Source organism: Thunnus thynnus, chromosome 7 (genome assembly GCF_963924715.1).
Source record: "Thunnus thynnus chromosome 7, fThuThy2.1, whole genome shotgun sequence".
Taxonomy (NCBI): domain Eukaryota; kingdom Metazoa; phylum Chordata; class Actinopteri; order Scombriformes; family Scombridae; genus Thunnus; species Thunnus thynnus.
In genome coordinates, this window is record NC_089523.1 from 3,887,108 (window position 1) to 3,909,276 (window position 22,169).

The 22,169-nt window shown below is 39.8% G+C and overlaps 5 protein-coding genes across 6 annotated transcripts in view; 3 read left to right on the top strand and 2 right to left on the bottom strand.

The window, feature by feature from the left end:
- Positions 1–253: 253 nt before the first annotated feature.
- ift20 (intraflagellar transport 20 homolog (Chlamydomonas)) lies at positions 254–4,573 on the top strand. The gene is made up of 5 exons (XM_067593864.1): positions 254–361; positions 1,173–1,310; positions 1,442–1,527; positions 1,733–1,836; positions 3,157–4,573. Exons 2-5 carry the CDS (start codon positions 1,184–1,186, stop codon positions 3,236–3,238), a joined length of 399 nt encoding a protein of 132 aa, XP_067449965.1. The 5' UTR covers positions 254–361; positions 1,173–1,183; the 3' UTR covers positions 3,239–4,573.
- Positions 4,574–5,197: 624 nt separating this feature from the next.
- lyrm9 (LYR motif containing 9) lies at positions 5,198–7,558 on the bottom strand. 2 transcript variants are annotated; one of them, XM_067593866.1, is made up of 4 exons: positions 7,436–7,558; positions 6,739–6,895; positions 5,597–5,689; positions 5,198–5,513 (listed from the first exon to the last, which is right to left on the bottom strand). In XM_067593866.1, exons 1-4 carry the CDS (start codon positions 7,519–7,521, stop codon positions 5,496–5,498), a joined length of 354 nt encoding a protein of 117 aa, XP_067449967.1. In that variant the 5' UTR covers positions 7,522–7,558; the 3' UTR covers positions 5,198–5,495. The 2 variants fall into 2 exon arrangements, with proteins under 2 accessions (XP_067449967.1, XP_067449968.1); XM_067593867.1 differs by having other exon boundaries at positions 6,739–6,892; positions 7,436–7,533.
- A 3,164-nt stretch (positions 7,559–10,722) lies between these two features.
- LOC137186843 (uncharacterized) lies at positions 10,723–12,199 on the top strand. Its single transcript, XM_067595879.1, has 8 exons — positions 10,723–10,853; positions 10,940–11,010; positions 11,210–11,386; positions 11,485–11,543; positions 11,615–11,680; positions 11,799–11,861; positions 11,952–12,083; positions 12,164–12,199. Exons 1-8 carry the CDS (start codon positions 10,723–10,725, stop codon positions 12,182–12,184), a joined length of 720 nt encoding a protein of 239 aa, XP_067451980.1. The 3' UTR covers positions 12,185–12,199.
- Positions 12,168–14,119, bottom strand: LOC137186691 (putative nuclease HARBI1). Its single transcript, XM_067595750.1, has 4 exons — positions 13,111–14,119; positions 12,896–13,008; positions 12,700–12,811; positions 12,168–12,616 (listed from the first exon to the last, which is right to left on the bottom strand). Exons 1-4 carry the CDS (start codon positions 13,553–13,555, stop codon positions 12,237–12,239), a joined length of 1,050 nt encoding a protein of 349 aa, XP_067451851.1. The 5' UTR covers positions 13,556–14,119; the 3' UTR covers positions 12,168–12,236.
- Positions 14,120–20,085: 5,966 nt separating this feature from the next.
- The window catches only part of LOC137185622 (alpha-2-macroglobulin-like), a 51,819-nt gene continuing 49,735 nt past the window's right edge, over positions 20,086–22,169 (top strand). Inside the window, exons 1-4 of the mRNA XM_067593870.1 lie at positions 20,086–20,171; positions 20,313–20,493; positions 20,750–20,906; positions 21,417–21,469. Of these exons, the coding sequence (XP_067449971.1) occupies positions 20,086–20,171; positions 20,313–20,493; positions 20,750–20,906; positions 21,417–21,469 (477 nt within the window). The remainder of the gene's footprint in view (positions 20,172–20,312; positions 20,494–20,749; positions 20,907–21,416; positions 21,470–22,169) is intronic.

A 22,169-nucleotide genomic window follows, 5' to 3' on the forward strand; every position in this document is an offset into this window, starting at 1 on the left:
TATCATGTGTTTATTATTAATATTAGGGCCACACAGAGGAAAAACATTCTGAGATTTCGAGAAAAAAAGTCGTAATATTACGAGAATAAAGTCATAATATTTGGAGAATACATTAATAATTTTACGACAGAAAAGTCGTCATTTTATGAGAATAAACTGTTATTACAAGAAAAATATAATAGCCTATTTGAGTGGGAAATATCAGGAGCAGACACACACACGCAGATATATAGATATATAGAGAGAGGCAGAGAGGCAGTGTTTGGTTTCCCTGGCAGCGGGGTAGGAGGAGCTTTGAGCTCTGCCACATAGTCACACAACACGGAGCCATCTGCGTTAGCGGTGATAGCGGCTTAAACAGGTAAAATATAGAGTTTTCTGTTCTGGACGTAGTTAGTAATAGTTACGAATAGCTGTACAGTGATTTAATCACTCTTAAAGAGCGTAACGTGAGTGTTTTTAACTCGTTGTTCAATTGGCTTTTGTCAGCAGGCTAATGTTAGCGAGATATAGCTAACTAGTTAGCTGAGTTATCTCAACAAATTTTAGCAAGATAGCTAACATTAACACCGTTAAGGTCATAGGCAGGGATACGATACTTTTTCCACATTTGGAGACTAACCGTAATATTAATTTTGTGAAGTTAACGTAAAGTCCTTGCACACATTAGACGCAGTGTGCTAACGTTCACAACAACTACATAACTTAATCCAATTTGAAGTAACTTGACGTTAGTTATAGCTATGTAGCTATCTAACTAAGATAGGTAACACTTAACCTAAAAACTGACGACTAAAGTTAAAATGCAAAACAAGGCAGTGTCTCGTCTTGCCATATGGTGGTCTCTCATTGAAGGTCATAGTTCAATGAAATGTTTATTTTGCATCAGCAAACAGGGCGTATGTTAACATTACTGGCAACCAGTTGTCATCGTCAGTAACCCAGATATTGTCACTGTGTGATTGCCGGATAACAAGTCACTTGTCAGCATAAGATAAGTTATCAAGCTATAAAGCCGTTGATTTCAGTGTAAAGTGAACTTTTCTTTTCTTGCTGCACTAGTGAAACATATGTTGTAAAAGAGGGCTGTCCATTCGATAGCCTATGAATCAAAGCTGTATTTTAGTTGTGGTAATTGTGTTGTTCTTGCTCCTTTTCTTTCTTTGTGTCAGGCCCTGTGGCCATGGCTAAAGACCCATTAGCAGAGGCAGGCTTTTATTTTGATGAGCTCAACAAGCTACGGGTACTGGAGCCTGATGTCAGCCATAAGACCTCAGAGCTCAAGGAGGAGTGCAAAGAATTTGTGGACAGTAAGCACAGAGTATTTTGTTACATGCATTTCGATTTGGTCACCCCCCCCCCCCCCCCCCCCCCCCCTCAAACTCTCTCTCCACCGTCAACAGGTCACACAGGATGTGTAAATATGTGCTGTCTTTTACAGAAATTGGACAGTTTCAGAAGATAGTTGGAGGTCTTATTGAGCTGGTAGATGAGCTGGCAAAAGAAGCAGAGACAGAAAAGATGAAGGTAAGCTTGACATTTGAAGCTGCTTTTCAGTAGCTTTTTGAAACAAAGCTGTATGTCCCCAAAGCTTTGAAACACCTGGATGTATTAAAACTACCATTGAGCTCATCTTAGTTGTTTCAGGTACAATATACTGTACAGTATGTGCTTCTGTTTGGTTATGAGAGCATGACTTTATTTGCTACCATCATGTGTTCTTCTCCTTTAGGCCATTGGAGCAAGAAACCTGCTGAAGTCTGTGGCAAAGCAAAGGGAAGCCCAACAGCAGCAGCTTCAGGCTCTCATCGCAGAGAAGAAGATGCAACTTGAGAGGTAAACAGTGGATACAGTGAGTTAGCCTGATAATCAGACTGAATTGCCATTTCATTTTCACCGCGTTATTTTTTTTTACAAAGTGCCACGTGTACCAACCACAGACTGTAAAAAAATATGGATGTAGTCACCGCTTTTTAAAGGTATCCACCAATCTGAAGTCCAATGGGAGAGAATTCTGGAGTTTAGAAGGAATGACTTCAAAGGCACAGTAGCTTTAAGTTTTAAATCTGAAGGGATAACCAACCAACCAACAAACCTTGATCAGTACCTGACCATGAAGAGCTCTAAAAGTAATCACAAAAACTTGGATTGGATGCTGACTTTGATGGGGATAACACTATGAGGTCAGGTGTTGGCATGGGTCACACAATGCACAATTAAACAGTTCCTTACATTTTTTATGAGCCGTCCTTCAAATTTAGTATTAGACACTGCAGTGACTTGCTCATGAACTGATTTAACATGATTAGGACACTTAAGCTGAATTCTAAGGTCTTCACACAAGAAAAAACAAAAAAAACTTCATCATTTTATTCCAACTGCTGTTAGTGCTTACACTTCAACTGTCATCATCTTTCAGTTTTCCCCATGAATTGATACTAACTCTCAGAAACTTCAGCTCAATTCATCACTTGCATTTGAGCTCCTTTCGGTGCCTGGACTTAAATTAAACCTTTAACACCTTTCACAACATGTATTTTAACTACCATTTCAACTTCTTTGAGTAATTGTTTTAACTCCCACTTCAAAGAGAAACAGTCAGATAGTTATAGAAAATAAACTGTAACACTCATTTCAAATGAGAACTTTTAACATTTATCAGCTGGACATTTCTGAAGAAGCCCATAGTTGACCAGGCTCGACTGTGTCACGTAGCATCTAATCAGTCACGTGCTGTAGTCTGCTGCCACATCAGTTTTGTTGATTTTGTTCATTTTGTCTACTATGAATACCATTTTTATAAATTTCATGCCTGTGATGGAGAATGTAGTTTTTATTTAACTGCCATAAATTAAATGCATTCATTCTGTAATGATCAGTTTTCTGTCATACTGAAACTATTAGTCTCCAATTCCAGATTCTCATGTGAAGGGTTTTTTGTTTTGTTTGGGGATTTGGACTGATGGTCAGATAAAACAAGCAATTTGCAGGCACTGACTCAGGCTATGATAAATTATAATGGCCATTTGTCAATATTATCAGACATTTTTTAGACAAAACAGTGAATATATTAATTGAGAAGATAATCAGCAGATAAACTGATGATGAAAAGAATGGTTAGTTGCAGCCCTGATACTGTGTGTATCCTTGTTTCAGGTATCGTATTGAGTATGAAGCCTTGTCCAAAGTGGAGTCGGAGCAGAATGAGTTCATCGACCAGTTCATTCTGCAGAAATAAGGATGTGACGAGGGAGAGCAGAAAAATGTGCGACTTCTGCAGCCACATTTCCAGAGTGCCTGTCCTGTTTTCTCTGGGTGACGCCCACTTCAGAGAATTACTCTGCTGCAGCTCCTTTTCTGAAGCAATCCCAAAGCTCCAACTCCATCCTGAGACATCTTGACACCTCCTGTTTCATTCGACAACCACTTCTAATTCTGACACACTTGGAGTGTGAAGCAACAGCTAGCTCTGCCTCTGGACAGCAGGGGTTAGGATTTACAGTGTTGTAAGCTTGAATCTGTTTGGAAAGTTAAGTTCATTTCACACCAGATGTCTCACATCAAAATCTCAGACCAACAAAGAAGGAAGACAGAGCTATTTATATATAAAAGAACATTATTTATACTATTTATACTGAAGAATTACTCTGTATATCTAGTTTTTATTACTTTTTGTATCAATTGATATACTGCATGTTGCATGAATCTGTAAATAAGTTTTGGTTTTAAAAATACAAAAAGGATTTGATTCCATCATCTGTAGGTTTTTTTCCCCCCATTCCTCTGGTACAACCACTCTGAGGGCACAGTACATAAGAAATACATTCTCCTCTTTTTCAGATACCTATATTCTTCTTTATCTCTGTTATATGTATCATTGTCTCTCATGCATTAATTTAGATGACAAATGGTTATACTTGAATAAATACTGTATATTGCACAATAAAATATGTCATTTTTGCTGTCAAGATGCTGGAGAGGCGAGGGAGCAAATTTCAACATTGTGCTGTTATGTGTTGTTTTAATAAAGATTCCTTGATATCCATATATTTAATGGATGCTCTGTGTTTTTATGCACACATATGTAATGACACTTAAAGCAAGTCATGGATCCAAAATCAAATGTCATTAAGTGTTTTCATATAAAGTTTTTACATAGTTCAGGGCAGTAACTGTGTCTAGTTGACTTTTAAAGGGAAGTGCCACTGATTTTACACGTCAATGTCTTTTCCTAGGTGTTAGGGAGTACTATTGCATGTGTGAAAAAAGTAGTATAGAACCTTTTGTGGCTCTAGAGGGAGCTGTGTGAGACACGTGATGTTTGAAAATGAAAAAATATCTGGAGGTGTGTAGTTAGAAAGAAGTGAGGTTATCAGACCTCTGTAGCCTGGTCCTCATAGCAGCTCCAGGCTCCATTAGATGCAGCTAACATAACACAGCTGATTCAGATCCAGTATATTGAGTGATTTTATTCAGATTTCAGATTGCACTGTGGGTAATGTAGGCATCAGATTTTGACAAGAATGTGTGGAATAAAAAATGAAAACATCTCTGGTTCTGCTGCATTGATTTTGATCCTTTTTCAAAAAAAAAAAATATCCATCATGAGTCTGACAATATTATAGGAGTGCAATACTGGAGACTGTTAATGTTTCAACATCATTTCAGACTCTGCATGAGTGACCGACTTTATCAGATCATTTCACCCACCTTCAATTTTCCTCTCTGTGCACCTAAGTCAACAACCTATCACTTTAAAATGCAGTCTGCATATGATTTAGAAAAAAAAAATAGCCTCAGCTCTCCCATCACAAAAAAGAAAAGTAAAAATATCCTGACATTTAACTTCAATAAATCCTACATCCTACACTTCCCATAATGCAAGATGATAGCATTGTTCGCATTCCTCTTAACTAGTGAATTACCTTTAACATGTAAATTAGTGTCATTCCCCTTTCATAAATTTGTTAGGTGTCTGAAATTTTCAGAGCTGAAGAAGAACATGGGTCTATTTTTTTAGGTAACAAAATAAAAATAGCAACAGCTCTGACCCTTTGCAACCATTATTATTTGATTACCTGTAAATGTGCTCATCTCAAAACTGAATGTTTGTGACTGTGGACATGAGTATCTGTTCATATCTAAAATGTAAATATTGCTTTAAGTACAGTATGCACTGTAAACAAGACAACTAATCTATAGTTAGAGAATTTGTTTATTGAAAAAGAAACACAGTACATAGTCATCTCATTGCAATCTGAACAGGATGTACACTTTTTAACATTATACACATTATACAATTAACATTATACTGAATTTAGTAGTCAATTTACAGTATATAGTAATAGCCAATGGCTAGTGGGGACGATGAGAACAAATAACACAGTGAACACTCAAGAGTCAGACATAGAAACTGTGTTCCCAGAACTACGACTTCTGTCAAGCGCAGCACTACAGAATGCAGGACTGGTGGACACTCTTGTGGTTTACAGACTTCACTTCTTCTTGGTATACTGTAAATCAAAAAGAGAATTAAATATTGCAGAGGGTATCTATTTTGTATCATCTTGAAATTAAAAAGGGCCTTTATCCCTACTTTATCAAGAATCCAGTTAGCGTCTGCAATAGCTCTTTGGATTATCATTTGTATCCTCTCTGGGTCATCTTCATCTGCGTGACTTTTGTAACTCTGGAGAGAAAAAGCAAAGCATCAGGTCAATGTGGTTTTCATGTTTTTATGCTCATAATAGAGTTACAACTGGCATGAGCTGAAGCTGCTCTTCTGGTTAGGAAAACCACATTTTACAGATTTAATAACCATACTATATACTGTATAAGTGGTGCATGATTTCTCGTATGGTCTTACATACTGTATGTCAGCAATATCTGGGAAAAAAACACAATGATTTTGGTATGGTTATAGAGAAAAGGCTTCAGGTCCAAACCAGGAGAAAGTTAAAAATGTGGAAATATTTGAGAGTCTGTGACTATTATCTGGTGACACATTTCATCTCTTCAGCACCTCTGCGGAGAAAAACCGGCCTTTCTCCACAAACACAAAACAACACTGTCAGCAAGTCACACGGCTGAAATACTAATGTGTATGAACAGAAAATGGTTTTGGTCAGGTCAGACCACCATCTACTGGTGAATGCACAGTACTGCAGGGTATGTTTTCCCATTAAGTTTATCATCTGATAATCACTGTGAGGTTTAAATTAGAATTATTACAATGTGTATTCTCTATGTCTTCTGCTATTTAACACCACAGCTGTTACTGAAACTGTGCACACTTTCAGTTTTACCTCCTGCTTGTGATTCTTGCCCAATTAGACTTGTTAAAGCCATGTTCTCAGATCTCAGCATTTACTTTTGTGAGTAGAGTAAAGGTCAGTGTCTTGGTCAGGACCTGAATTTCTCACACATGCATATCTTCTGGCGTTGCAAGAAACCACAAGACCTGGAATCAAGTCATAAATGAAGAGAACAAAAGTCTTGGCAGATTTAACTCATAAGGCAGAACTCAAAATGCTGCAAACTGTTCTGCAGCTGAGACTGTCTCACATCCTTTACTGTTCTCACTTTTAAGGGCAGCTCAGAAACTGTCACTTGACAATACAACATCAGCAGTTTAGTCTCTTGTTTATGGTTTAGAAGATACTTATTTAGATAAAAATGATATATAATACAATGTCCATGATTCACATGTATGTATTTTAGATCAGTGCAAGACCTCACCTGTCTAATAGCATGACGATAGTGCTGCTGCATTGCTCCTGTTGGTAACTGTTTGCAGCATCTGAGGAGATATCGGTAGAGCTGCACTGGTGTCAGGATCAACTCAGCTCCAACTAAAGGCGGCATTCCTTCTTCCTCTGGGGTCAACTGACAGCTACTGTGGTGAAAATATAAGTTATATGTTTGCTCAGGTTAGTGACGCTGGTGTACTGGAGTGCATTATATTGAATGGTGCTCCTACTATTTTGCCCACTCCATTAACATTCATGTTGGGGGCAAAATATTAGGAACACCATTTAATATAATGCACCCCAGTGACATTACCCCACCACCACCCACTATGACCTCAATAATAGGCCTAAATATAAAGTAACGTTAGAATTATCACCTTTTTGACAATGTCAACAAAATGTGAAAATGTATAAGCTTCATAAAAGTAGAATTTATGGCAGAGCTGTTACATTAGATTGTACAGGTGTTCCTAATAAAGTGACCGGTGAGTGTATACTTCATGTGTTGTAGTGTTTCCTGTCTGATCTAAGCTCTTATGGGCTTTTATTGGCTAACTGGACTGAGCCGGTCAGGGGGTAAACATAGCGTAGAGTCAGTTACATGTAACGTTAGCTAGAGCTGTCGCTTCCACTACACAGTGGCTACATTATCGCCTTCATAAGGATAAGGATAAGGATGAGCTTACTGTGGCTGTGAACTGTGGTGAAGTTTGTCAGCAGCTGCTCGGCATCCTAAACACCTCCTCGCAGTCACATTATGAAATTGATCCATTGTATGCGTTATTTTTTTTCATAGGACGGCGAAGTTATGACCCGCCCTACTTTGACTCTGATTGGCTTACCCTGATATTCTTATCCAATCTCACTTGTCATACCTAAATCTAACCAACCCAATCAACGAAGGTAACGAGTATTAGCCAATCAGAGGTAAAGTAGGGCGGGACATGACTTAGCCGTCCTAGGAAAAAAATTGGCCCTATGTACACGGATGTGTTAAACACTGTGGTCTTCTTCTGGTGTTTTTACTGCGGTTAGCATCCGTTACACTGACACACTGTCGCCCTCTGCTGCCTGTTCTGAAAACCTAAAACATAGGCCAACATATTTATGCCTTTCACAAGTGCATTTACTCAAGTACCTTTTAAAATTACCTCTACTTAACTTGGGTATTTCAATTTTATACTACTTTTAGCTTCTACTCCACCACAATTCAGATTATTACTCCACTACATTTATTTGACAACTGTAATTAGGCTACTCGTTATTTTGCAGATTAATAGTTTACATACCAAATTATCATTACCCTATAAAATATATTATACATTTTATTGACACCCAACAGTATGTAAAATGGTTAAAATTTGCTCCACCATCAGGACCATAGCCAGGATTTTAAACATACTGATGTCATGAATCCAAGTCTCCAAAGCACCACCCCCACCCGACACCAAAAAGAAAATTTCTCAAATGTTTTAATTGTTTAGATTTTTCTTATTTTATTAATTTAGTTAAATATTCAACTATTTATTTTCCAACATGGAGGTCTAAATGTTGTCTCAAAGCATTATCTGCAATTGCAGGAATCAAATTCTGGTGGAATAATTTTTTAAAATAATTCATTCATGGTAAAATTTAAATCTAAAAATACTGTAATAAGATAACTTCTCCTGGGTCACTAAAATCCCCAGATTCCTTGAAAAAATACAGAAGACATGACATCAGTGTCTTCAGTGGTTACAGCCCTGATAAAAATACTGCTTACATGTTAATGCATCAACAATAATAATTTGTGATAAAAATCCTAGATAATACTCCAACAATATAATTATACATAACAATATAAATAATAATGTATAATAACCATTTGAAAAGGGGACATTCCATCTACATAATGAGTACTTTTGATACATTTTGCTGATAATATTTCTGGATTTTTACTTAAGTACAATTTTTTTTTCATGTAATGGAGTATAACAGTGGTGTAACACTATTTTTTACTTGAGAAAAGGATCTGAATACTTTACCCTGACAAGCTTATTTACTCTCTATGGTGAAGGAATGATTGCTAAATCTTTTAGTTGGTTCTCTACTTGTGAAAGTTTTTGCTGTATCATAGTAAAGCCTGTTTCTATGTTGTTGATAAGAGGGTCACAGATTTGTAATGTCCCAGTCAGTTTCTGTGCAGCCTATAACTTATAAAGATCTCTTTCCCTTGATGCTGTCATATTTTCATATTCTTACATAATACTTATTACAGTAAATCACTAAATATATGACAATATATACAGTTTACCAATTTTACATATGATGAAGCAATTTATTAGTCCTGGTTAGTACTACTTACTTAGCCTGTGGAAACAGTTGTAAAAAGTCTTTAGTGCCTCTGGAAGAGCTTTGTCAATCCCCAAATAACCCCTGATGATGTCATGTTTGGTACACAATGTTGTTTGTCTGTAGAGCTTATTGAGACATGTTGGTATATACACATAAACTTGACTATTCTGTAACATTGCCCTTTAGTCTGTTTGATTTGGCCATACAAACAACTGTTACCGTCACTACCAGGGAAATAGATGTTTTCTCCAGTAAATAAATGTGTGTGGGCTGATAGTTCTCATACAGTGATGACGACTTACAGCACATCAAAAGGTTTTTCTTGATGTCTTAAACCCTACCTATAGGTAAGATTTCAGAATTTGGCAATTCTTTGGGGCAAGGCACTGCACACACCCTTCCCCAAGAAACACACTACAAAAATTTTCACCAATTCAATTCAATTCAATTCAATTCAATTCAATTCAATTCAATTCAATTCAATTCAATTCAATTCAATTCAATTCAATTCAATTTTACTTATATAGTGCCATATAACAAAAGTCATCTCAGGGCACTTTTCACATGGAGCAGGTCTAGACCATACTCTTTAATTTACATAGAGAGAGACCCAATTCCCCCATGAGCAAGCACTTGGCGACAGCGGCAAGGAAAAACTCCCCTTTAACGGGAAGAAACCTCAAGCAGAACCTGGCTCTAGGTGGGCGACCATCTGCTTTGACCAGTTGGGTTGAGAGAGAGAGAAGAGGGTGGGGGGTGGGGACACAGAGAAGCAGAACAGCAACAGCAGCAACAACAACAACAACAATAATAGATACATTAATAGCAGCAACAAACAGCAACAACAGGACTGTCTAAGTTTTCTGCCAACAAAACATATACCTTCAGGATATTTGAAACAGTCCAAAAACACAATGATATAAGAGTTTATATGTAGGGACTTTGAATAATGGTATAACAACTGTAAAATCTTCTATTTTACAGTTATTCTATTGGGAAAATATAGAAAAAATGCCATTGTGTACAACTACTTTTTTAAATGAACTGTGTTTCAAGCTCAAATTGAAGTAAAAGTTTTAATTGTCCCTCCTGTCACCTGCGCCTACCGTCACCTTGATCCCACCAGACCAGACCAGGTGATGGCTTCATAGTAGACTCACAGGTCAGTCTCAAGACACTTCGCCCATAGAGACTGAGGACAATTTCCAGGTTTCATTGTTAAAACTGGATGGAATCAATTAGCGTTAAAAAAAACAAACAAAACAGCATTACAGAATCAATCCAAAGTCTTTAAGGTGGCCCTTTATATTGGGGCAGTGACATGCAGTTCACTACAGGGGAGAATGGGGGGAGAGGATCATTTCTGGCAGGGGCGTTGCTAGGCCTATTTTGGGGGGGCTTTAGTTCCAGTTTAGTTTTAGCTTTAGTTTACAGTTTAGAATGTAGTTCCAGGTATATCATAACAACAATTTCCACACAAAACATCAAAAATGTTACATAATTTTAACACTGTCAAAGCCAATAATGTGAGCCAATCTAAACCATACAACAAAGTGAAGTGAAGTCAGCAAGTTGAAAGTTGAAAGATGTTGATTTCAATACAGCCCAGCATGTAAATTGTCATGTATACTGCCATATTATGCTGGAACTGGAAATCTTAATTCGCTCATACGGCGAGTTTCAACACATTTTCAAAAGGAAGTGCAACAGTGCTGCAGCTGCGAAAGAGAGGGAGACGGCGTGGGAGAACATTGCTGCTCGGGTCAATGCGTAAGTTTAAATGTAGTCCTTTGCAATCACAATATTACAGGGGGAAACTGCTTGAATGGTATAGCCTATTAATTTACTTCATTTAGGTGCAATCCGGCTGGGGAGAAGCACACTTGGCAGCAGCTCAAGATGAAATATAAAAACATTGTTCAAACAGGTAGGACCTCGGCATAATCTCATGGGGGTACCTCATTTTCATCATGTTTTACATTGTAAAGTAAATATTAAGTGGCTGTTTGACTGTGCAGTTTTATCCCCAACATAATGCTGGTTTGACAAACACAAATGTCTTCTCATCTACATCATGTTCTGTTAAATAATTAAGCATATTTAAACTAACACAGACTTCTACTCAGCCAACAGAAAGAAGGCAGATGCCCGTAAAACGGGTGGTGGACCAGCACCGCCACCTCTAACAGAGGCAGAGGAGCTGGCCCTAAGCCAGAATGTAGGAAGGCCAGTGGCTGAGGGAATCCCTGGAGGGAGCTCATCCTCTGAGCCCACCCCCCAAGACACAAGTGCCTTTATAAAATGTAATATGCCTAGGCCTATATATCTTTTTTAGCGTATTCATACAAATATTTATTTCCCTTTCATGTCTTTTTTTTTTTTTTTTCTTTTGTCCCAACAGATTCTGATGGTGCTATCTGCCTGGTGGATCCCCCTCACGCCACAACAGACCTTGTAACTGTAAGTAGGCAATACTCCAAAGATTTAGCCAAATGGTAGTTTAAGTATACTGAAACATATCACTCATCTAGGATGAAGAGGACGAGGAAACTGTTTCTGCTGCCTTTACAGAGGTGGATACAGAAAGGCCTATAGAGGTAACATCTTGATATGTTACTGATAGTTCTCTTCCCATTCACATTTCTTACCATTCTGGTGGAAAATAGAGTGACATTTCTAGAGTGAGTATTAACACATTCTCATCCTTTTTAACAGAGCATGGCTGGGCAGCAGCAGCAGCAGGAGGGTCCCTCAACTTCCACTGCACAGATTGACACAGTGAGATAGATGTTCAGTAAACACCAGAGGTTCATTCTGTGGAATTCATGTGCAACTGTATAATTTAATGTCCTCCTTATGTATTCCTAGTTACCAGTAAAAGACGTTTACAGAATACACCTGCAGAAAAAAATACAGAAAACTGACAAAGAAATGCAGTACTTGGACCGCCAGATTAGGAAGGCAGATCTGGAAATTGAAATACTGGAGCATAAGCTAGAGGTGGGTGCATGGTCACAGGTGAATTATGTTAATTATGTTAGCTATTGGAACATTAACTAAACTAGCTTTTGTATTTGTAGGAAATAAAGAAGACCAAATAAAATTTGTATTATGGCTTTATTTGACTGCTGTGGTGGTGGTGATGATGGTGACTTAAACTCTAAAGTGATTATGGCATATGGTGTCTCTGACTGCTCTGCCGTCCTGCATAGCTGGCAGGTGGATGGGGTCGTCATCATCAGGGTCTTCAATTTGTAGGGCAGGGTGTTGCTCTCCTCTAATAGTGGCAATATTATGAAGAACAACACATGCCACAATAATATCACAGGCCCTTTCAGGGATCACCCTGAGGTGACGTAGGCACTGGAAACGGGCTTTCAGCAGGCCTATAGTCATCTCCACCCGGGCTCTTGTCCTGCAGTGAGCCCGGTTGAAGTTCTGTTGGGGGCCTGGTTCAGGGTCAGGGTAAGGGGTCAGCAGCCTGGGTTGGCATGGGTAACCCCTGTCACCCAGCAGAAGGCCATCAAACTCTCCTGTAATGTAAAGTGGATACATTAGTGTATTAAAGGAGGGAGACAAGTGAATTATATTGTGCAAATCTTTAGGCTATGCTTACCACGTTGCAGTCTGTTGCTCAGGTTAGACTCACGATATATCCTCGAGTCATGAACAGACCCAGGCCACTTGGCCTCCACATTAGAAATGATGTTTGCAGCATCACATATGATCTTGACAGTGCAGAGAATGACAGATGTTAGTTGGACTATGATGCAGTCTTTAACATTTTGAAACAGTAGTCAATCTACATGTACCTGCACATTTATGCTGTGAATGGACTTCCTATTCACATAATCGGCTTCATTATGTGAGGGAGCCGTGATGGGAATGTGTGTGCCATCTATGCAGCCAATCACACTGGGAAATCCTAAAAGAAATTAAAATTACTAATCCCAGTCTGAGGTTGCAGCACAGTGTCATTAATAGAGTATAATTTGAAATGAATTTAACAGATCTCTACATCATTCACCTGCAATCCTGTGGAACTCCTCCTTGATGGTTCTGACAGGTTTGTGTCCAGGGAAAACGACAAAGATGGGTAAAAGCCGTTTCAGGGCGAGGCACACTTTTCTGACTGCCCTGCATACAGTTGCCTTACTCAAGTGCTCAGCATCTCCGACATTATACAAAAAACTTCCGTTTGAAAAGAAACGCAGCGCGACGCACAATATCTGCTGGGATGTGAGAGCATGACTACGATTTGTTATGTTGCAAATGTAAGGACGGATTAGGTTGTGTATGTAGATGATTGACTGTGACGTAAAACGGTAGCGCTCAAAAAGATAATGGTCTGGAAATGCCAGAACATCTATTCGCGGTCTGATAACCATCTCCCGACGAATAGGCCTATTTAATTCTCTGCGCAGTAATGCTGCACCTTCATCCACGGGATCATTGTCAAATGGACATGCCATGATGGTGAAAAAAGTCGCCACCTACTGTGCCTAATGGACTTCTAATATAGCCTACTGACTCTAATTGTTTTAATGATTTTTTTTAAATGACAGACGGCAGAACTAGGCTACGCCAGAACTCGCCTGCTGACTGAATGAATGAGGAAATCAAATGGAGTGTGTGGCTCTGAAAGAGGGCGGAGACTGAGAGAAACTCGAGGTTCATTGAGAAAAACCTGGTCCCAACCAGGTTAGGTTCATAGAGTCTGTTGCTACGGTAACTGACCAAGAGCTTAAGTTACACCTCTCTCTCTGAAACAGGCTAAAGTTATCCCTCTTTCTCTGGTTTGAGTTACCTCCCGTTTTGAAACAGAAAACTCAGTTTCCCTCATTTCAGGGTTAACAAACTCTGAGTTTTCACTAAACCTGCTTTGTGAAACGGACCCCTGGATGTTAACATACTGGTTTTGGAATTCAGTAGACTGGATTGGGAAGGTGAAAGCCCAGGAAGTGTGATTTCAAACATCAACATGCAAACTTCCTCTATACTAACTTCCTGAATATGCCAACTCTCAAAAGCAATTAAAAAAATCATCTACAGATGCTCACAGAGTTTCTTTTTTCAGTTTGTAACAGTGTAAGTAACTGGCTTTCTCCAGTTAGCTGATAACCTAGTTGTTATGTTAATGAGAAACCTGGTTTTAGTGATCGGGGTAGGAGAATAGAGAAACCAGATTTTTCCAGCTAGATTTTTCCTGGAGAATGCAGATTTTTCAGCCCTAACAAGGGTAGAAATCAGAACTTTAGAAGTACAGATGTGCATGACAGAGGAATGCACAGCAGAGCAGGAGCTAGATGAAAGCAGAGATAAATACATGGAGTGATGCGCCCTCATATTAAAAATAATGCCATCCAAAATCGGGCTAAAACTCCGTAGCCTGTAAAAAAAAAAAAAAAAATTGCTTTCCACCATTGAACATTTGAGTATTTGTTAAATTCAGACACTTTCACAAGGAGAAAAGCCCTGTGCTGCCCTGGTGTGTCTGTCTGTGTCTGCTCTGTCACATACACAAAAAGTTTCAGAAAGCAGCATCTTCTATCCCTAATATACTTAAAATCCGTGAGCCATGTTTCCAAAATAAGGTCGGTGTAGGGTAGAAATCTGGTTACTGATCTTCTGCACACATACATGGATTTATGGTATCCAGGTTACTGAAGTGCATGTAAACACACTGACTGACATGAAACCTCCATAAAGGTGAAAGTCCTGGATGTGGGATTTCAAAATTGCAACATCCCAGGTTTGAGTTCGACCTTTGTTGCATTGCTCTCTCCCTCATTTCCTGTCATGTTAGTACATCTCACTGCTTACTTCCTGAATTCATTTGCTACTTTCAAAACCATTAAAAAAATCTTCTACAGATGCACACAAAGGTCTCATTTCCAGTATGTAACACTGATACGCAATATGTTCCAAAATTAATATGTTAAGCTGCACATTGAACATGGTACTTCTGTATTGGTTTTGAAATTAATTTGATTTTTGAAGTCAGCATATCAAATAGGAAAGGTGAACAGCCTGGAAATGTGTCATCCAAAATCAATACAACTTTCCTGAACTAATATGCTAACTTAGAGGTTAAGACACCCACCAGTAACTGCAACATCCCTGCTTTGAGTTTGGCCGGGACTTTTGCTGCTTCTCTCTGTCCCTCATTTCATGTTATATCTTTGTCGTCTGTAATTAAGATATAAAAATGCCTCTATAAAATATTTTAATACACTAACTTTCAAAACTCATTTAAAAATATTCTACTGTACTGTACTTAAAATGAAAATAGGCTTCAAGGGAAGACAAAGAAGCTTACACAGAAACACCAAATGCAAAAAAATCTAAATATTAACCCAACACAAACAACTTGGCCACAGTCCTAAACAAAATAAAGGATGTAAATTGAAAGCACTATGGCTTTAATTATTCCTGCTGTCCATACTGGCTGCCAAAAGATCCCTTCCGAAAGCAATTTCAATGTAAATTATGGCGGACAAAATCCATACACCTATTATTTTGCAAATACTAATTTCAAAATTCATCAGTCTTATGAGAAAAAGCACTTGACCTTTAGATAGGGGAGTCATTTTTACACAGAATGGGACTGAAAATTTTGTCCCTCATGTTATGACCCTCTCTGCCCAGTCTGCCTGTGGCTTCAATTTGTGTGGCTGCTCTCTGTTGTTTCTGCAGGTACTGGAGGTGGGTGTGGCAGCATCATCAGGAACACTGGCAACACCTGGGGCTCTGGGTGCCAGTGCCTCTTCAAAAACCCTTTGTAGTGCAGTCGCTGTGGTGCTCTCCTCCCTGAGACACCTTTTGGCTTTATATTTGACTTGTTTTTTTGCACCATACAACACTACATTCACACACTGTTCCACTCATGCACTCACCTACACTACTGATCTCACTGACTAGACATGCCATTGTTAGGTTGGGTTTTTCTCTTAGGTTACTTTCTTTTTTTAAATAAATTGGTTATTAATTGGCGTTGAGTGTTTAAATAGCCCACCGCTAATCTGCGTGAAGACTAGGGGAGAGTGAGATAGATAAGTTTGGGATAGGCAGTCTAGATAGAGGGGGACCTTCACATTGGTTTGGGGACATTGTTGTTGTCTCTTTTTGTGCAGTGGATGACCTTGACAACACTGTCTGTTGGTTCAGTATTTTTTTTTTTTTTTGTGGGCCTTTTAGACCTTGTCTATTATGGCAGGGATAGAGGATTTTGTTGCTGCCACATGTGAGGAGTTGCTGGATCGATGCACTAAAGATCAGCTTTTGAAAATTGCAGAAGAGTATGAAGTGGATCTAAGTGGTCTTCGTGATAGGTGGTGTAAAGGGAATATAAAGGATATGGTTAAACTACATTTGGTTGAGAAAGGGTAGCTGGTTGCTAAGCAAGAGGGATCTGGTCAGTCACTGGCAGCTCAGGCATTAGCAGGTAGCTGGTAGCTTAACCTTTGAGCAGCAGAAGGAATTGCTTTTATTACAGTTGTCTCATGAAAAAGAGAAACAAAAGTTGGAACTAGAAAGGCAAAGGATTGAGCTGGATAAGAAAGTGGCTATTGAGCGGTTGCGTTGTGAGACAAAGCAGGCTAAGTTAGAGTTGCAGACTGTTAAGTTTACAGTCTGGCTGCCTGGTTTTAAGCCCCTTTTCAAAACGCCGCTGGCGGCGAGACTTCCTCGGGCCCTTTGTGCCCCCCTCAAACAAACTGCTGTCCAGGGCTGAAAAGGGTTCTGGATCTGGTCCCTTTCTCTGCCATGGGTCAGACGTCACCCCCGCTCTGGCCTGGGCGCGGGTGATCACCTGACCTGACAAACCCTTAACCCCGTCACTGTCTTTGGCCTCCACATCCAGCAGCACATCAAGTAGCACCGGTAAGTCCCATCCCAGTATGGCAGCTACAGGCAGCTTTTCCACCACCCCCACAGTCATCAAATAGGGTTGCTCATCCACCACCACAGTCAGATCAGCAGTAGGGTAGGAATGGCTGTCCCCGTGCACGCACAAAATGTCCTCCTGTCTGCTATAGTCCACAATGCCCGTTGGCACTAAATCCCTACGGACCAGCGTCAGAAAGCTACCCGAGTCAACCAGAGCAGTCACAGGTTCACCATTGATGGTAATGTCTTTAAAACGCTGCCGCCTTCCCACAGCCCTTCCATCCTCAGCGTGGGGAGTGTAGCATGCACCACTCAGTTTAGCTTTTCTGATGGGGCATAGAGAAGCTTTGTGGCCTGCCTGCTGACAGTAAAAGCAGATGAGCTCCTTACTGGAACTGTGCTGGCTGGGTGCAGGGCGGAATTCTCCTGGCAGAGGTGAGTTGGCTCTGGCTCCTGGTCTGGGCTGGGAAGCAGGCTGACGACCGGGACCACCTTGGTATGAAGCTGGGCCTCCCCTTCGTGCATTGATGTACTGTTGCACTAGCTTGGCCGCAGCTAGTCCATCTGTGGGCTCGTGCTCCTTCACCCAGGTGTGGATGTCTGCAGGGAAGACACGTAGAAGCTGCTCCAAAATGGGGCAGATGGGGAGGTTGAGACTGTCTTGCCATGTTTACCTGATGTTCCTTTGTCTGTGTCTAACAGTGAGCTGCGGAGTGAACAGAGGACTGATCCATCACTGGAGGAGCAGTTTAGGTCTGTCCTATCAGCAAGTGAGTTGAAAAATGTGGCCAGTGGTTACTTTCTTCAAGATGGTATTTTGGTAAGGAAGTGGGTGCCCCATGCTGAGGATTTTGTTGGGGATCCCATTTTTCAAGTAGTAGTTCCATCTAAATTTCGTAGCCATGTGTTGAGACTTGTTCATGATGAGTCAGGGCAATTAAGTGTAACACATGACAGGATTTTGCGTCATTTCTTTTGGCCACGACTTAAAAAGGATGTTTCTCTGCACGTTAAGACCTGTAGTACGTGTCAGCTGACTGGTAAGCCAAATCAGGTCATTAAACCAGCTCCATTGCAGCTGATTCCACTTATGAGTCAGCCATTTGAGTACTTAATCATTGATTGTGTGGGGCTGCTGCCTCGTGCGAGGTCTGGTTGCCAGTATTTGCTGACTGTCGTGTCAAAGCACCAAGTACCCAGCAGCTTATCCTTTACACACAATAACTGCAAGGTCTGTGGTTAAAGCTCTGACACAGTTCATATCTGTATTTGGTATTCCCAGAGTCATCCAGAGTGACCAGGGATTTAATTTTTCTTCCCACCTGTTAGCCCAAGTGTTGAAACTCCTAGGGATCAGGCATAACCAGTCGTCAGCTTATCACGCACAGAGTCAAGGTGTTTTGGAGAGTTTTCATCAGACACTCAAGTCTCTTTTGTGTGCATATTGCACAGAGCTTAATAGAGACTGGGAAGAGGGGCTGCCATGGTTGCTTTTAGCTGCACGGGAAGTAGTGCAGGAGAGTACAGGGTCAATGATTTAGTGTTTGGCCATACTGTCCGGGGTCCTCTGGCTGTGTTGAAAGATGGGTGGAAGGACTCAGATCCACCCACCAACCAAACTGACTATGTGAATGGGTTTAGGCATCGGCTATATGCTGCAGGAGAGTTGGCAAAACAAACATTGGCTGTGTTACAAGCAAAAATGAAACGGAGATATGATCGCAGTGCTGAGATTTTGGCTCTCTGTCCGTTGGTGAGTTCAGCCTTTCAGGCTAAGTTTTCAGGTCCTTATACAGTGGTTAAACGTATTTCAGACCAAAATTATTTGATTTCAACTCCTGGTCGTAGGAAGCCTGTAAAACTGTTCTATGTCAATCTGCTTAAACCCTATTATGCTCCCTCCTCTAGTGTGTCTAGTGTGTCCAGTGCTGACCAGAAGGGGGCAATGCCAGTGAGTCCTGCCCTGGTGACTGGTGCATTGGGAGTGGTTTCAGGTGAATGTATGGGGCCAGTATGGACAGAAGAACAATGACAATGTCTAAAAGCAGTTTCAGTGTCCATAAGGACATGTGAATGTTGTTTTGAGACAAACTTGAAGATATGTTAACCTATCCTTTAACACATCACATCAGAGAGAGGGAACCTATGTTAAGCAACTTTCAGGATAAACATAATCAGCCTCATGGTTTCTATTTAACAAGGACTCACAATACTGTTGAGTGCTCCCTTTCAGGTACAGAGGTATCATACCTGATAAATAGTAAATCTGGGCTGAAAAGGTTGAACTTTCTCTAAATATAATAAAGAAAATTCAATTGCATATATGTTTTTTGACTCATCACCTGGACAAGAAGGATGTGCATGTGTTTTGCACACTGATTACACATCATGTCAATGGAATTTACCTTCACCAATCCAATAACAAAGTTCTCTGAAATTGTTTATCGTGTGTTGATGAGCACAAATTTATAGTACTACCACACCAGGAGAGATGGGCGGTGAATAGGCAAAGACATCAGCAAACACTTTAGGTCCTGAAGTTGTTAGCTGAATTGTCCATCTTTCCTTTATCTTTCATCTTTTCCTCTGATGGTGCGAAATGCATTCTGGGATAGGTTCAGCCGCAAAGGATCCATCCATTGGATCCTTCAAATTTTGGAAAAGAAGGCAGCATTTCTTTGAAGGAGCCTTTGAAATGGGACAGGCTTGTTGTGCTGCTGTGATGCATTTGTTCTTCAAATGCAGCCTTTGAGGGATGCAGCCCCTGAACAATCTAACTTATTTGGGTGTGTGAACCCTTCTTTGTGCTATGAACTTTGTTTTTTGCTTGAGCATGATGTTCTTTACTTTTACTAAATAATACTTGTCCCCAAACCAGTATATTTCATGATATATAACCGTAATTATAATTAATTTGTAATTTTTTAACTGTCTAAACCATTCACAATGTGGTGTCCCTAAAAAGGGGTAGTGTTTACATGCTTCCCACCAAGGAAGCCAAAGTGTGTGTGTGTGTGTGTGTGTGTGTGTGTGTGTGTAATGGGTGAAAAGGGGTGGGGTTGTGTAGCAGAGCAGGTTTAACAAATGTTGACTCTTGGGCTCACCCCAGTCAGTCATGGGTCTTTCTGGGATTCAGACGTGGACATGGACACTGTTTGTCTGCCTGAGCTGGTTGTTTGTGGGTCAAGTGGTGGCAGGACCGTAAGTTTACTTGTACAGTCTGAACATTTAAAATCATGTAGTCTATTGTGTACATTTGTAGTAACTTGTTACAGCATAATCTTTTGGGTTGGAGTTTCAGTAAGGTATCTACTGTATGTGTGTATGTTTCTGTGGCTGTAGGCAGTACATGGTAACCATTCCTGCAGTTGTCGAAGCTGGAGCTGAGACCAAATTCTGTGCGAGTCTCGTGCAGCCCAATGAGATTCTGGTCATGACCGTCACTCTGATGTCCAAAAACAAGAACACAACCCTCCTTGAGAAGACATCTGGCACAGAGTTTCACACCTGCGTTCAGTTTCAGGTCACCTCCCAAGACAGGCTTTGATTCATTTGATCATTTATTTCACGAAAGAATGTTTTTAATATTTGAAACTTAAATGTTTGTCCAGTATTTTTACCATTGATATTTAGCCTCGAATTACATTAAAATGTTTAACTCCTGATTTAAAACAAAAAAAAAATTCAGATTAAGCAAAAATGAATATAATGAGGCCTTTGATTTTATTATTTTTGTGAGTTAATGATTAATTTAGCTGGTCTCTATATTTCTGTCACAGGCTCCTTTAGTGCAGAAAAATGAGGTGCAGATATTGGAGGTGGAGGTACAAGGTGACACATTTTACTCAAAAGAAGTCAGGAAAGTCATGATCAAAGTCTATCAACCAATGACATTCGTCCAAACAGATAAACCAATCTACCTCCCTGGACAAACAGGTAACTTTGAACAGATAATGTAGGATGTATCATACAAGTCTTTATCAAACAAAGCTTCTATATTCTTGATAGCATATGTTGTCTTTCCTGGCAGAAGTACAATATCCATGGTGTGTGTTTATAGTCTCCCAGCCTTTAGCCTAGTGCATGCAGGTATTGGCTTCAGGCCCCCTTTGAAACTTAACTGGAATAACAAAAGAAAAAGTAAGAGTTGAACTGCTGTTAAACAGATAAGACAACTACAATACTTCACTAAACTGAGATCCTAGATGTTGATCACATTGATTTTGATAAATATAGTTCCAAGTTAATATATGCAAGACAGAGCAGCATGAATAATGAAAAGCTATTAGTAACTTTTGTCTCACTCTAATTTTGTCACATTTGAAACTTTGACAATTATATCATGTCTGCCTGGATAAAAGAAATACATTTCAGCAGCCTGTTATGGAGTTAAACACTGAAGATGAGTTGTGAAGGCTTTGTGTAATCTCTTTGCATTTCTCTCAGTACATTTCAGAGTCATTACCCTGGACACCATGTTTAGACCTGCCAATCAGCTGGTGAGTGTCTGTCACAACCTCATTAAAAACAGTTCAGGTACTACTGGATGATAATGGTGCAAGTTTTAATTTGTATTCCAGTGAAAACCATTAATCACTTCAGCTAGTGCAGTGGAACTGAACAGAAGTTACCTACCAAAGTGAAAAGATGGTAGTGCTCTTTTACCTGGGATATGTGTTTAATCAGTCTGTGTAAATAGCTCAGTGTTAGAGCTGCTGTTGAGTCTCTGATTCAATAGTACAACCAGGGCCCTCTTAGGTAAACTTGCATGTAATGAGCTGAAGGTCTCCAAATAGGACACTTGTTTCAAATGTTGCAACATTTAGCAGCAGAGAATCAAATTTGAACCTGCGAAACATCCTTGTATTTGTTATTTACAAAACAAAATTGAACTGCATTAACATAAAAAGAGTTAAAAGTGTGAGATACAAGTAAAACACAGGAAGTTTTTTAATGATAAGAGAAAGGAGAGGAAACATAGTAAACTGTAATCTGCAACTGGATTGTGGCACATCCTTGTAACAGACTGATGAACTGAGTCATGAGGACATCATATGAACCTTCACTTTGCACAGTAACATTTTTGTTGTGTCTGATGTCAATGAAATGCACTTTGATGTTTGATTTTATTTGGGGGAGCTGTCCTCAGGGTTATTTAGTTATTTGGGTAGCTGTAATAACAATCCACCCTTTAACAAA

Excerpts from the sequence above, each read along its gene's own strand:
- ift20 (XM_067593864.1), top strand. The coding sequence starts at position 1,184 with ATGGCTAAAGACCCATTAGCAGAGGCAGGCTTTTATTTTGATGAGCTC. Across the intron at positions 1,311-1,441 it reads GTGCAAAGAATTTGTGGACA|AAATTGGACAGTTTCAGAAG; the intron begins GTAAGCACAGAG and ends TGTCTTTTACAG. Across the intron at positions 1,837-3,156 it reads AAGAAGATGCAACTTGAGAG|GTATCGTATTGAGTATGAAG; the intron begins GTAAACAGTGGA and ends TCCTTGTTTCAG.
- lyrm9 (XM_067593866.1), bottom strand. The coding sequence starts at position 7,521 with ATGGATCAATTTCATAATGTGACTGCGAGGAGGTGTTTAGGATGCCGA. Across the intron at positions 6,896-7,435 it reads CACCACAGTTCACAGCCACA|TAGCTGTCAGTTGACCCCAG; the intron begins GTAAGCTCATCC and ends TTTTCACCACAG. Across the intron at positions 5,690-6,738 it reads ATCGTCATGCTATTAGACAG|AGTTACAAAAGTCACGCAGA; the intron begins GTGAGGTCTTGC and ends TTTTCTCTCCAG.
- LOC137186843 (XM_067595879.1), top strand. The coding sequence starts at position 10,723 with ATGCTGGAACTGGAAATCTTAATTCGCTCATACGGCGAGTTTCAACAC. Across the intron at positions 10,854-10,939 it reads ATTGCTGCTCGGGTCAATGC|GTGCAATCCGGCTGGGGAGA; the intron begins GTAAGTTTAAAT and ends TACTTCATTTAG. Across the intron at positions 11,681-11,798 it reads ATACAGAAAGGCCTATAGAG|AGCATGGCTGGGCAGCAGCA; the intron begins GTAACATCTTGA and ends CCTTTTTAACAG.
- LOC137186691 (XM_067595750.1), bottom strand. The coding sequence starts at position 13,555 with ATGGCATGTCCATTTGACAATGATCCCGTGGATGAAGGTGCAGCATTA. Across the intron at positions 13,009-13,110 it reads GGAGTTCCACAGGATTGCAG|GATTTCCCAGTGTGATTGGC; the intron begins GTGAATGATGTA and ends AATTTCTTTTAG. Across the intron at positions 12,812-12,895 it reads TTCACAGCATAAATGTGCAG|ATCATATGTGATGCTGCAAA; the intron begins GTACATGTAGAT and ends TGCACTGTCAAG.